The sequence below is a fragment of the Trichechus manatus genome, unplaced genomic scaffold (genome assembly GCF_000243295.1).
Source record: "Trichechus manatus latirostris isolate Lorelei unplaced genomic scaffold, TriManLat1.0 scaffold00017, whole genome shotgun sequence".
Lineage (NCBI taxonomy): Eukaryota > Metazoa > Chordata > Mammalia > Sirenia > Trichechidae > Trichechus > Trichechus manatus.
In genome coordinates, this window is record NW_004443953.1 from 8,828,035 (window position 1) to 8,842,505 (window position 14,471).

The 14,471-nt window shown below is 32.8% G+C and overlaps 1 protein-coding gene across 5 annotated transcripts in view; it reads right to left on the reverse strand.

Moving 5' to 3' along the window:
• ASCC3 (activating signal cointegrator 1 complex subunit 3) overlaps positions 1–14,471 on the reverse strand; it is a 414,547-nt gene that overhangs the window by 153,238 nt on the left and 246,838 nt on the right. For all 5 annotated transcript variants that reach the window (XM_004372420.3, XM_023727600.1, XM_023727601.1 and 2 more), the window contains 4 exons: positions 9,666–9,785; positions 6,467–6,631; positions 3,758–3,844; positions 2,735–2,911 (listed from right to left, as the gene is read on the reverse strand). In XM_004372420.3, coding sequence (XP_004372477.2) covers positions 2,735–2,911; positions 3,758–3,844; positions 6,467–6,631; positions 9,666–9,785 — 549 coding nt within the window. The remainder of the gene's footprint in view (positions 1–2,734; positions 2,912–3,757; positions 3,845–6,466; positions 6,632–9,665; positions 9,786–14,471) is intronic.

Sequence of the window (14,471 nt, forward strand, 5' to 3'; positions counted from 1 at the left end):
ACCAAATCTGGTATTGATATCATGATTTTATATATGAAGACACTAGAGCTTGGAGTGGTAAATAACTTGATAGTTGGTGTCAGACTATTAATTCAAAGCCAGGTCCAAATGACTCCAAATTCAACACTAAAACCTTAATAACAGTGTATACAATAGATATATACAAAATTACAATGAATGAAGTCTTTTTTCACATCTCTACAGCTAGTTCCCATTTGTTTTGGTTCCTTCCCTCTATCATTAATTTTGCAGATTGTTTTAATGAAGTTTTTTTTTTTTTTTTATCATTAACTTAAAGACCAAAACCAAACCACTGCTGTCGAGCCGGTTCCGACTCATAGAGACCCTGTAGGACAATGCAGAACTGCCCTATATGGTTTTTAAGGCTGTAAATCTTCATACAAGCAGACTGCCACATCTTTCTCCCACGGAGTGGCTGGTGAGTTCAAACCATGGACATTTTGGTTAGCAGCCAAGCACTTTAACCACTGCACCACCAGGGCTCAACTGAAAGATATCTTCCAATATCTAATGATATCTGTATTTGAAAGTGAACAATGTTAAATCTAGTCAAAATTATAAAACGAGATAACAAAGAGTAAAGATATCCAATGACAAACAGAAAAGCCACCTAAAATTATGAGGTAAAAAATGAACCTAAGAATCAAGGGCTTTGGCTTACATTTTTTATAAAATGTTTGTCTTTGGACAATTTCAACTATTTTGTTTCAGTATTAAAAACTTAAGAACAAAAATGGTATTTAGTAATCTGAAGGACAGTCTGAAATCTGTTAATAATGACAGGACAGGTCTGATTAAGGACTACAGAATGATAAATAAAATGAACATTTTGATTATTATACCTATCTACATCATTCTCACTAGCATTTATAAAAAACTGCCATGCTAATTTTCACAACTGTCTTTAAGTGTATGTTAGTTTTATATTTCAGAACCTACATTTTCCTCAAAGCTAAAAGAAATAGAAAGGGAGATCCCACATGATAAGATACAAACATAGAACACTTTAATCTGGAATAATAAGTGATCATAATAATCAAAGTCTGTAACACAGGTTAGAGAAGCTAAACATGGGCTTGTTTATAAAATGAAAGGCTACTTTAGTTAAGGGTTTACCTTAGGGGCTGACAGAAGAAAGTTTAAGAAATAGAGAAGGAAGTGTGCCATTTTCCAGAGCCAGGAAAGTGCCTATGGAACTACTGACAGCTTAAATATAAAATATAAAAAACTCAAGAATAATCTACCTAATGCATTCAAGGATGATAAATCTATAAAAGCTAGTTAAGAAAAACTTGGGATGCTCTAAAGTCTATCCTTAATCTTCTGAGGCTGACTCCCTGGGCGCTCATCACAAAGAAACCATAAGTTTTATATTGCAACGCAATTCTTATATTAGTCTCTGATAATCTCTCCATAATCTTGAATCAAGCACAAACTTGGCCAGATTATTCATGCAGAGTCCAGTGAAGCTTTGCCTTTTAGTTAAATCATTAACTATTTCAATATATAATCATTAGAAAATATAAAACGACAATATTATTTTTCAGAAACATAGATACAACAAAGGAAGTTAGAAACAATGATTCCTATAGAAGCAGCTACGGTTTAGACAATATTCATTCTTTCTGTGTCAGTAACATATATGTTCCAAGATACAAAAAACGTTTTTTTACTACTACATCTACATTCATATTATATAACCTATGAAATCATCACCTGGTTTCTTGGTTATTTGATTAATTACTGCATTAACTCAAATTACATATCTTAGTTCATGGTTGTAAATATTTTATACTGATAGTTATTTCAAAGCACTCTTCAGTAATCAAGGCTATTAATAATTATTTAATATAAACATACTTTTTCTGCATTAACTCCTTGAACAAAATTGCAAACATAAAATACACAGTAGAATAGTTTCCATATTTCAAATAAGATTAAACCTCAAGTTCTCAAGTTAAAGGAGGTATTACTTAATGAAAAATAATAAAAAAGGTATTCTTAAGAGGTAATGAATATATTTTTTAAAAGTATGCCTGGAAGGGAAACCTTTCATTTGAATGGTAAATAGGGCAGAAAATGATGCATTACTTCACATGAGGACTTGGATATAAATATTAGAGCATTTTATATAATGATTTTTTTTAGAAGTTATAGATTTAATAAGCTGTAGTTTAAGAAATACTTTTCTTTCAGTGTAAAACATCAACAACAGGGGAAAATGATTACTTTTTTATCAGAGCCAAATCATGTTGAATATATGGTATGAGACAGAATTTAAAAATACTTGATATTTTAAAATTCTAAAATGAAAATAATAGCAACATCAAAAAATAGTCAAAACAATCACCAGATCTTACCCTTAAACCTGATTTAGTATCAGAGATTGTATAAAAGATGAGCAAATTAAGCAAAACCAGTTTTAAGATAAAAAGGTAGACTGGTAGCATGTCACAACTGCAGTATATATACAGATTTAAAAAAAAAAAAAAACAAACTCATTGCTATTGAGTCAATTCCGACCCATAGTGACCCTACAGGACAGAGAAGAACTGCCCCATAGGGTTTCCAAGTAGCAGCTGGTGGATTTGAACTGCTGACCATTTTGGTTAGCAGCCGAACGCTTAACTACTTCGCCACCTAGTATGAGCAAATTCCTTGAGTCCCTGGAAATAAACAAGGAATAGAAAATAGGAAAGAAGAAGATTCATACCTGTGCAACATATGCAGAATCTGATATAAGAGAGAAACTGTCCATTTCTCCTCGGCTGATATAAGTTTGAAGTAGGATGTTTATTTTCCCGTAACTGTTCTCTACACCCCCAGGAGCTGAGAGTTCACAGAAATTGTTCAATAAAGTATCTAACTCCTCTAGTTCTTCTTCTCTGACCTGGAAGAACCAATGTTTTTACAGGAATATTTAGGCAGATACATGAAAATGTTTCATACTAACATTAAACCACATTCCAAGTTTTTGAAAGTTTCTATTTGCTATAACTCAACATTTTCCTTTTATATAGCTAAATAATAGTAGTTATTCTACATTAGCTAATAAAATACAGTATAAAACTATCTTGAGGCTGATACAGTTACATTTTATTATTCATGACCAATATTAAAACTGTCATTGACATACAAAAATTTGATATGCCACAAAAATTAAATCCCTGACCTCAACATCCTTCAATTGATGAGATTTCATTTTTTATTTGACCAGAATAAACCTCTGCCCAAATGGATTGGGGCAAACTTGAACTATCTTCAAATGCATTCATTACAGTCATATATTTTTATATAGTATAACACATTCATAGCCTAAAGCTGTGAAGTACTGTGATTCAAAGTACTAAAGTTTTTACTGTTAATAAGATTAAATTATAATACTAGTGCAGAAATATTCACGTCTAAGTTTGAATCATGCATATTCTTTGTATTTTCTTCAGCGAACCTCATATTGCAAATGAGCCAAAATGTGCATATTATATTCCCCGATACTCTCATTACTGTAAAACCCATTTACATTATATTTGATTTGGGGCGAAGTATGATGTCAGATATGACATAGTATCATAATCTAGGATCGTGGATATTGTTGATAAATTGAGAACACTGCTGATATTCAAATGTAAAGTACCATGCACCTTATACTGTATCAGGAATAACAATTAATTATAAGCTTCTATACACGAATGAATGTGTGTTACATGCATTTGATTCAAGCTTCAAATAATCTTACCTTGATTTGATCAAATTCTTCAGCTTTGGCGACTATAGCAAAGATATCACTTTCTGTTTTGTGAGCATCAAAGAGTTCATTAAAAGTCTACAAGTAAGTATTATATTTGATTAAAATAGTCAAATAAAATATTGTAAATTAAAAATGTGACTATAAATCATACATTCTAAAAGAACATTTGAGCCCTAGACAGTGAAATTATAGTATCTGTGGCATATTATTCCAAACTGTTCCTTCATAAACATTATCGAATTTATCAAAGACTGAAAAACATTCCTAAAATATAATTAGCTAGGAACGACCTTTTGAAACAAAAAGATCAATAAAAATCAGTTGATAAAACCAACATTAGATATCTAAAAATGTTCATCATAACATTCTGGTTTTTGCTTATTTTCAGCATGGGAATCTGCACCATTCACCAACTCTAAGCTGGTCATGGAGTCCCTGGGTGGCACAAATGGTTAACCTGCTTGGCTGCTAACCTAAAGGTTGGAGGTTCTGGTCAGCCCTGAAGTGCCTTGGAAGAAAGTCCTGGTGATCTACTTCCAAAAAAATCAGCCATTGAAAACCTTATGGAGCACAGTTCTATTCTGACACACATGAGGTTGCCATGAGTTGGAGTCAATTCTACAGCAACTGCTTTTACTGGTTTAAGCTGTTCACACATCATATAAAAATCAGAAAGGCAAAACTGAAACTATGTAATCTGAGGATTCTGGCAAATATATCACAATATTACTAACAAGGGCATACAGAAAATAAGAAAATTGGGTATTTAAAACAAACAAACAAACAACAACAACAACAAAATACAGAAGAAAGACAAAGTCAAAGAAAGGCTAGAGTTCCTGAATATAGTTTGAAGTTGGGGGAAAACTAGACAAAGCTAGTTTGGCAGCAACACACTTTCAAGTGGACAAACGAGAAAGGTCAATTAGTGAACAAAATGAGTGGATGTAAGTAAATGATGGAAGCAGTAGAAGGTTGTGAGATAAAACATGATGAGTTGTGAGACAAAATATGTTAAAAGGCTTTGAAAAAATCCAGAGCACTATACAGTCATGCGTTGCTTAACGTCCATAACACAGGTCTGTGAAATAGGACTTACGTGATTTGGGCATTGTGCAAGCACCTGGGATGGCAGGGCGTGGTGCTCCTGGGCCCAGGGGCTGCTATGCTGTTCACAGCCGGGGCAGCACCCACTGTAGATGCCTCAGGTGAGTGCTCAGCTAGGTCCCGCCCAGCCCCACAGCTCTGTGCACCTCATGGCGTGGAGGCTCCAGGTGCAGGCCGCGGCAGCAGGGTAGCAGTCTTGGCTATACAGCACCCCTACATGGGCTGGGCCTTGCGATGCCTGCCAACTCTGGGTGCTCAAGAGCAGGATTGGGCACCCACTCCTCCCAGTGGCAGGGGCGCATGTTCCCACAGGTAGGGGGCAGTGGGGCAAGCTCCCCGCCTAGTTGGGCTGTGAGCACCCCCCAGAGGGCATGTGCCGGACCATGGATGTATATGCGGTGGGACATTGCCACAACAGACATTATGCGGTGCACAACTGTACAAATACAAGGTTTATTTTGGGAAAGGTAGGGAAAAGCTAATAGGCACAGGAAGGTGTTTTTCAAAATGTGTTATATGTATAAGCACATGCTATTGTTAGTTTCCATTGAGCTGATGCCAACTCCATAGGGTTTTCTTGGCTGCAATCTTAATGGGAGGAGACTGCCAGGCCTTTTCTTCCTCAGTACTTCTGGCCGGGTTTGAACTACCAACCTTTAGGTTAGCAGTTAAGTGCAAACTGTTTGTACCACCTAAGGACCTTAAGTACATGCTAAATGAGTACAAAACCTAGATTTCATAGACCATAGTGGTATAGGAATTCATATCTCTGAAGAAATCTCATTTTAATAATCTCTATTACTTTTATCATTTAAAAATAATTTTAAGATAAACTATAAGACAAAAGTCACATTTTCTACCTATAAAATAACAAAAGGTTAAGTTCACCTTAATCCATCTTCTACCTTACCTACTCTCTTCAAATTTAAGTACTCTCCTCACAGGAAATCATTATTAAGTTTTCCCATACATTGAGATATGTAGGAACTTATGTGTGTATGACTGTGTGTTTGTATAAACACACATGAATACATCATGTACTTTTGAAAACAGATATTATAGTGGCATACCATCTTACATGTGGCTATATTTAAAGTTAACAGGCAAAGCTAAAATTGTATAGTCAAAGTATCCTTGAAAATTTCTTAAACTGCCCGTATATTACAACTATGTTGACTTCATGATTTTATTCATCCTTCTAACTCTTGTTTAGTCACTGTTTCTCCATAACCTGAAATTAATTATTCAACTTTTTATTCAAGGACATCATTAAACGATCACGTCCCACTTAAAATTATTCATGTACTCATTCCATAGGTCTCACCAACATGCTTTGATCGTTTTAGGCTTGGGTGCATCTACTGCTTTTGATATATCTATTGAGCAGTACAGCAAGAGGGTTCTTAATATTTGAAATCTTATTCTTTTTTCCTTTTACTGAGTGTGTATTGTTGAATCATTTTAACTTAAATGCATTTTTTTTCTGAGTTGCTTTTTAAAATTTTGCATTAATAATGTATACTGAAGTCTACAAAGCATTTGTATCTAATAACAAACATATTATTGCATATGTTCAACTCAGTACAATACCTCAATGGTGCTGTATTTAATATAGTAGTGACTGGCGGTTCTACCCAAATCGGTGGCGGAAAAATATCCAGTTCGCTCCTCAAAACGAATCATCCGAGCTTTGTCTAGTTTTCGTCCAACTTCAATGACCAGCTGTTCTCGATGTTTTTCTAATGTTGCATCCATCTTTAGGAAAAAAATATAAACACTTAACGATTATTTTCTTTAGAGAGTCATCATTTGCAAATGTATAAATATTTATGCGAATTAAAATTTCTGTTGATGCTTTAGTCAGAATAGGCTAGTTTTTAATTATAATATTTAAAGAAGTATATTCTTATAAATTTGGGAAATTACTAAAAAAGATTTAATTCCATTAAATAAAGGAAGCTTTAAAATTAATTAAGATAATCAATTTTCATATTATCTTCAGATGTCAGTAAGATTTAAAATCTAAAACTCTTTATATGGTCTTATAATTATTAAGACATTCAGAAATCAAAAATAAGAAAAAAGATCATTGTCTTTACTCTCTCACACTAAAATAGATAGGGATTCAAAAATATCAAATCATATCCCTACTTTATCAGTAATTTGGAAAAATGATAGCTAGGATGCCTCTCCTTTCAGAGTTAAGATATACAAAAATAAAGGCAAACTTACCCTTTCAAAAGTATGGTTCTAGTATTCTATAAGTTTTCATAACTGCTGATGGGAAACCCATTTTACCCATAACAATAGAAGCAAAGAGTAAAACGAAGTCAACAATGAATTTCTGAATAGTTTTGAAATTATTATTTTTACATTACATAGCCTTTTTCTAAGTAGAAATTATGACATTTGACATAATATATTAACAAATACTATTGTTACTGTGATGTATGCGTGTGTATGTGTGTATACATCTCTGTCTATATCTGTATCTATCTGATTGTATATACACATACGTATGTACATATGCTAAGTCTTAAAGGCCAATCTCTGATGAGTAAGAAAGTGAAAAATGATCTTAAAAAAGGGAGAGTTTACAAGTATTTTAGAAACCAATTAATTAACTAATTAGCACTCCCACTGTTTGCCCTAACTTAGATTTTTAAGGCAGCTTGTTAATACACAAAATATTGCTAAAGTAAATTAAAAATCAGAAAAATGAGGCAAAGAGAAATCAACTGTAGGAAAGTACGACAGACTCAAAAGTCATGTTATCAAATATAAAAAGTACTAAATATTTGCTAGAGGTGATACACTATATACACCAGGCTCATCTTCTGAAAATATTTTATTAATGACATATTAATAAACCATAAAAATGTGTTAAACTACTTGATCTGTATTAGTTAACATGAGTTTTGTGGCTACAAATATATCTTTTGTGATAAAATGAAAACACAGAAGTTTGGGGTAAAAAAAAAAGTTAAGATTCCCTGAACTGTGAAGAACTATGTATCTTGGAAGAAAAAAAATCACTTTCTTTATACTGGAAAATTATATAAAAATGACTTCTGATACTAACTTCATTGTTATTGTTGTTAGGTGCCGTCAAGTGGGTTCTGACTCATAGTGACCCTATGTACAACAGAATGAAACAAAGCCTGGTCCTGCACCATCCTCACAATCGTTGGTATGTTTGAACCCACTGTTGCAGCCACTGTCAATCCATCTCGTCAAGGGTGTTCCTCTTTTCGCTGACCCTCTACTTTACCTTAGTACTTAGAAATCAACTGATGTGTTTATCTGGTTTCAAGATTTGAGATGAATTAACCTATGAAAATATGTTGTATTTTGGTTTTCTTTACCTCTTCAGAATATTTTCACAGTATCATTGACTGTTTTCACAAAGCTCATATTTGAAATGAGAATAGCTAGTGCTACATTCTTTAAAATGTGTAAGGTCACAGGTTAGAATGCGCCTACATTTTATAACTGGAAACAATTTCGCCAACATAGTAAAAGAAGAAATTCATTAGAAGATTTAGTAGATGTTTCAAGGAGAAGAAGAAAGATAGGTGAATCCCATCTAGAGTAAATATAAGTATAAAAAAACCTAACGATTTCAGATTAACAGCTTTTAGTTCCTGCTGCTGCTTTTCTTCTTTTTTCATTTCTCCCCCACAAGTCTTAAGTCTCAATATTCCCACGGTCAAATCTACTGCGTAGGAAAAGGAAAAAACAAAAGCAAACAAACAAAGACTGGCAATTCCTCTGATAACACAATGGAATATATATAAAAACTAAATTACCAGTAAATGGATGAGAACTCTAATTCTAAGTTAATTCAATTTTGCTTATTTTGACTCAACACTAGTGAACATCTATATGATGACGGTGAAATAATGTTTTCATTAGACAACAGCTGGATTTTATCTGTAATTAGGAAGCACTTACAGTGTATAAAGCAGAGCTCTAAAGAAAAGATAAGATCTCAGAATCTGTAAGCCATGTGGACCACACAACTTTAAAGTTCATGGGAAGAGCTGCTATCACATGCATCTGATTGTTAGTTTATGCACACACACTAACTCGTGGAACTGATCCCTGCTGCCAAACTAGTAAAGACAATAGCTCATTAATGCTACCTTTTTATTTAGGAATAGAGTCTAGAAGGGACTTGTAAGAGGGGCATAGTGTATATAAAATAAACCTATTACTAAAAGTTGTCTTTTAGTTTCCTCATGTCTAATTTTTGTAAAAACTGTGTTTATCAGCATCTAAAAAAAACACAGCAAAATATTAAGTGGAAATATATCTGAATAGGAAACTTTGGTGGCATAGTGCTTAAGAACTACAGCTGCTAACCAAAAGGTTGGCAGTTCAAATCCACCAGGCGCTCCTTGGAAACTCTATGGGGCAGTTCTACTCTGTCCTATAGGGTCGTTATGAGTTAGAATTGACTTGACGGCAATGGGTTTGGTTTTTTTTTTTTTTTTTCTGGTATACCTGAATAATAAATTGTTAATAACAATATAAAGATTTACTTATTAGTATCAGTGGGAAAAGAGATTTAAATAAAACACGATTATTTACAGAAGGCAAATTTAATTCTCCTATAGTATTTTTAAAAAAAGATTAAAGCTCTTTATTTTTATTTCCAGGTATGTAACTCTTTTCAGTTGTGGAAGGAGTAACAAGTATTTATCCACTCATATCATGAATAGATTACAGAACTAAAAGAAGGTTTGGGTTTTTTTGTTTTTTGTTTTTAAATAAATGAGTTTTCTACCTGATAAGCCTTGTGACTGATGCCATATACTAATGGATTTGCTCTCATCCGTACATAAAGATAAGTGTAACTTATCCACTTCACTGCTTCTTCCACATTAGTAACTGTTCCCAGAGCAATCTGCAAATAAAGAAAACAACAAAAATTAAAGCAATGCATTAAAGTTGAACATAAACATTACATCAAAGACCGTTTTGTCAGAAGTTATAAAAATACATCATTATACTGTATTTAAGAGAAGGTAAGCATGATTACTGGACACTTTTCCAATTAATTAAAAATCAGTCCTGCCTCATTTAGTTTAGAACAGAACATTAGAAATGCCATCTTCCAAAACTGAACTTACTCAATATTATGCCAGTGAATTTACCTTCACTTGATGATTTTTCCACAAATGGAGTTTAATTCTACATAGAATTTAAGACATTTTTGGTATTCATTTTGGTATTGCTTTTTTCTTTTGGGGTTTCCTTTTATGTGACCACACTATTGAAAATCATACATGTAAGTGCACCAAATCAAAACATAATATTGTTAATTGTATCCCTCTTTACTGTGATTCTGTGCACTGTTATCACTAAAACCACAGAGGACAAAACATTAGCTTTTACCTGTAGAGATACCCATTTGCAGGATTGCTTGTCTAAATATACAGTATGAATGTAATGGAGAATTCACTAATTTATGTACAAAAATGAAGCAGATTTAATTGGGACTTATACATATGAATCATACATACACTTTTAAAAAACTATGACAAGAACAGGGGTTGGTTTTTATTTTTAACTGGTAAATGTAAAATAACCAATAAAAAGGTAGGTATTTATACATTTTAATCATAATAAACACTGGATTATTCTTTAGATTATCTTCTGAAAGGAAATAAAATTTTAATGTAGCATTTTTAATGTAACTTTGCAATATGTCAATTTAACGAAATCAAACGTTAATTTAAAAACACAATAGCATACAAGAGCTGTGTAATAAAGAGAAAGGAATTACTAGACAATAATTTTAACACACAATTTCAATGAAAGGCTCTCTGATATATTTCCTTAGCTAATGAATCTATAGGTAGTCATTTTTCATTTACTTAAAGTGCTCATTTTACTTTAAAAATTCATCCAAGTTATGAAACTTCAGTTGTATATTTTTTTCCTGAACCTTTACCTGAAAAAATATTTTAACTTAATAATTAATCAAAGAAGAAGAAATGATCCCTATCTAAATTACTAAATTTTAAGAGGAAAAAAAATAGAAAAAAACCTCTCATTTTTGTACTGAATAGTGAAGAAAATAAATACCTTCATGTTTTGCTTTAATTCCTATATTTTAGTTTTTAATTCTGTATAATTGACCTTGTAAAATAAATATGTGGATAGTTAGCTGTCCTAAGTTGAAGATGAGATATAGAAATATATAATTTTTATTTTACTATTATATCATATTATTTGTCATTACACAGAGAAATGATCAAAAGTAAGAATATGACAGGGTAGATTCTACTTACTTTTAAATTTACACTAACTTATTTGCAAATGACTAAACCTTCCACAACATAGGTAAATACATGAACAGATTCAAACCCTATAAGGCTTTTCATAAAATGAAAGTACCAAGAACTAAAATTGAGTAAATGAGGGAGCTGTGCAACAATTCTTAAATATTTACAAGTAGGACAGTTAAACATCTTCTAGAGTGCTTAGGTAACAGAAACTACTTTGATGATATGGCTAGAAAACTGACAGTCTCTCCCGTTTGTGATTCTACTATTTAACAGTCAAAGTTGTGTTAACTCTCTATGACCTGTATTTTAAAATAATAACAATTCCTAAGGTGAGAGATTTTAATAAAGGACAACATAAGCTTGCTACTATCTTTTTCAAAATCAGACTCAGTAAATTAACATTAATAAATAATTACCTGCTGCTATTAATGATAAGAACAAAGGAAAGGGAAAGGAGGAAGATAGAATAAAGTATTGCAAATTTTCTAAATGTTCACTAAAAAGGAAGAGACTACTCAGAAAAACAAGTTATATCATAGTTGTATCATATTTAGAGGATAATCCTTGAATGCCATCTAGTGACAAAAACTTGTAAATATTTGCTGTCATCTAGTGGCTGCATAGTACAGGTGCCTTTTATAAAGCAAATATTTTCCATAGGATCTCTTTAAAATTTATTTATTCATCTCAATACTCATGTACTAAATCGGTAGCAAGACTGTACTATGTAATGCACAGTGGACATGGTGACAAATAGAGCATGGTACCTGGCCTCAAGTCCCCTAGCCAATGGAGGGGAACACATGTACACACATTAAGAAGATAGATACGAAACCATCACCCACAGCGCCTAACACGTAAGTATTCAAAAACACTTTCAGAGAAAAACATCTAACTTGTGAGACTAATAAAAGTGGTATTAGTATACAGTTTAATAGAGCTTTGGGCTCTGTTAAGCAAAAGTGGGGAGGGGTTGCCAAATTCGGTAATTTAGAAATAAGACTCAAAGTATCACTTCATAGCTAATTTGTCTATTTAAATTTTAGTCTTTATAGTTATCTTAATTGTTTGTTTTAAACTGGTTAAAACCTTATAAAGAAGAAACTATCAGATAACATTAAGTGACGCTATCATTATTTACAGACTACCAACTTGGCACAGACATTTGTTAATCTTCTCAACAATTCAGTGAGATTATCCCTATTTTATAAATGGGAAATTAGGATTTTACATGTGAAGTGAGTACAGTAACAGCCTCTCTTGAGCAGAAGACCTGTGTTGGAGGGTAACTAGAGGTAAAACTGGGAAGGTTAGTCAGACTAAAGAGACCTTAAATCCAAGGACAAGGGGTTTGGACTATGTCGGAGGAACTCCATATAAAAAAATGCATATAAGGTTATAGAAAGAATAATACAGTTTTAAAGTGTGTACTACTATGGGGTTGACACTACATACTCACAAATGTCTGCTGAATACATTTTTATGTAAGCCTCAAACATGCTACAGTGTTTTCAATGCAAACTTAAATGTCTTTATATAGGGAGTCCCTGGGTAGCACAAACGGTTAAACGCTCAGCTATTAACTGAAAGGCTGGCAGCTCGAATCCACCCAGAAGTGAATCAAAAGAAAGGCCTAACAATCTACTTCCAAAAGATCACAGCCATTGAAAACCCTATGGAGTGCAGTTCTGCTCTGAAACACATTGGGTCATCATGAATCAGAATTGCCTCAAACGGCAACTTTTTTTTTAAAAATAGGGATAGAACTTGTGTCCTTTCAGCATTAGCATCATGAAGTAGGTCCCATTAGGTATCAATCTGCAAACAGGCCCCATAAAATGTTTGTATTAAAATTATTGCTTAATATAATCATATCTCCAGTTCTGCTAAACTAATGGCCAGAATTGATATTCATGCTATCAAAAATATCAAGGAAGGCAACACTTCTAATCTAACATGACCTTTATACCAATCACAGCCAATGTACAGTCATGCAAAATGTTGGAGAGTCTAAAGACTTAAAAATCCATTACCGTGAGAACAGAACATACATTCATTTTATAAACTAATTTCACACTTGATTTCCACAAACTACCAAATTTAATTTCATACTGAACTATAATTTAAGGAAGTTTGTTTCCTTAACAACAACAAAAAAAATTACTTTTAAAGGGAACTATTCCAGTAAGACCAAAATATGAGAAAGAAATTTTAGCAATGGCTATACTTCACTATATTAGCTAAATATTTCAAGGTATGTTTCATTATTTGAATGCCACTTATGTCACTAAATGGAATTACAGTATGCTCATAGTTATTTGACATTTCTGAAAATGATATATCTAATGAGTTCTTAATTAATATGAGATGAACCTATGGACCACAATTTATTTTTAATTTCTCAGCACTTGATCAAAAAGTTTCACTGAGGATATTTTATACTCCCTAAGAAAAAGTTTCCTGAGGCAGTATTTTGCTCACTTTGTGTTTTCCGCATAATAATATCACCACCTTATGTTTACTTTACTACTTACAAAAAGCTGTCAGAGACATTAATTCTAGGTTTACTAAGAAGCAGTCTTCCTTGATATGCTTTTCTAGAAAAACTGCATACAAAAACCTTGTTTTTTTTACTGTTACGTCAGAGAAATTATTGCTACCATTTTAGAAACCGATTTGGTCCTGGTATTGGATGAAAGAAAATGCTAAGTATTAATGCAGGGAAATATATTAATCTGCAACTTAGTACATTTTATATAAGGTTACAGAAATTAGGATATAATGAAAAGACTAGGTTTGGAGTTAAACAGACTTGAATTTAAATACTATATTGCATAAAGCTATGCAATAAGTGTAGGCAATGAGGACTGAAATAACAGCATGAGCAGGAAAACTGACACCCAAGGTCAAAAAATTAACAGCAGAGTGATCTTGGGTAAGTTACATGTCTCTCTGAGGATAACAGCAGTATCTACCTAGCTGGAATACTGAAAGAATCAGAGACTGTACATGAAGTGCCTAGCACAGTCTCTGGCATTTATCAGGTCCTCAGTCCATTGCTACTATTATTATTTTAGAGTGATAAATTTTATTCCATCATATAGATACTGTTGACCCAAGACCCAAGGCCTAATTAACTATTTTTTAAATTGTGATAAAATATATATAACAATGACACTAACGAGGTACAGGAGTCCAGTGACAAGGGCCAGAAAGCAGAAGGGGACAAGGAAGCTGGTGATAGGGAACCCAAGGTTGAGTAAGGATATTGTTGATGTGTTGTGAGATTGTTAACCATT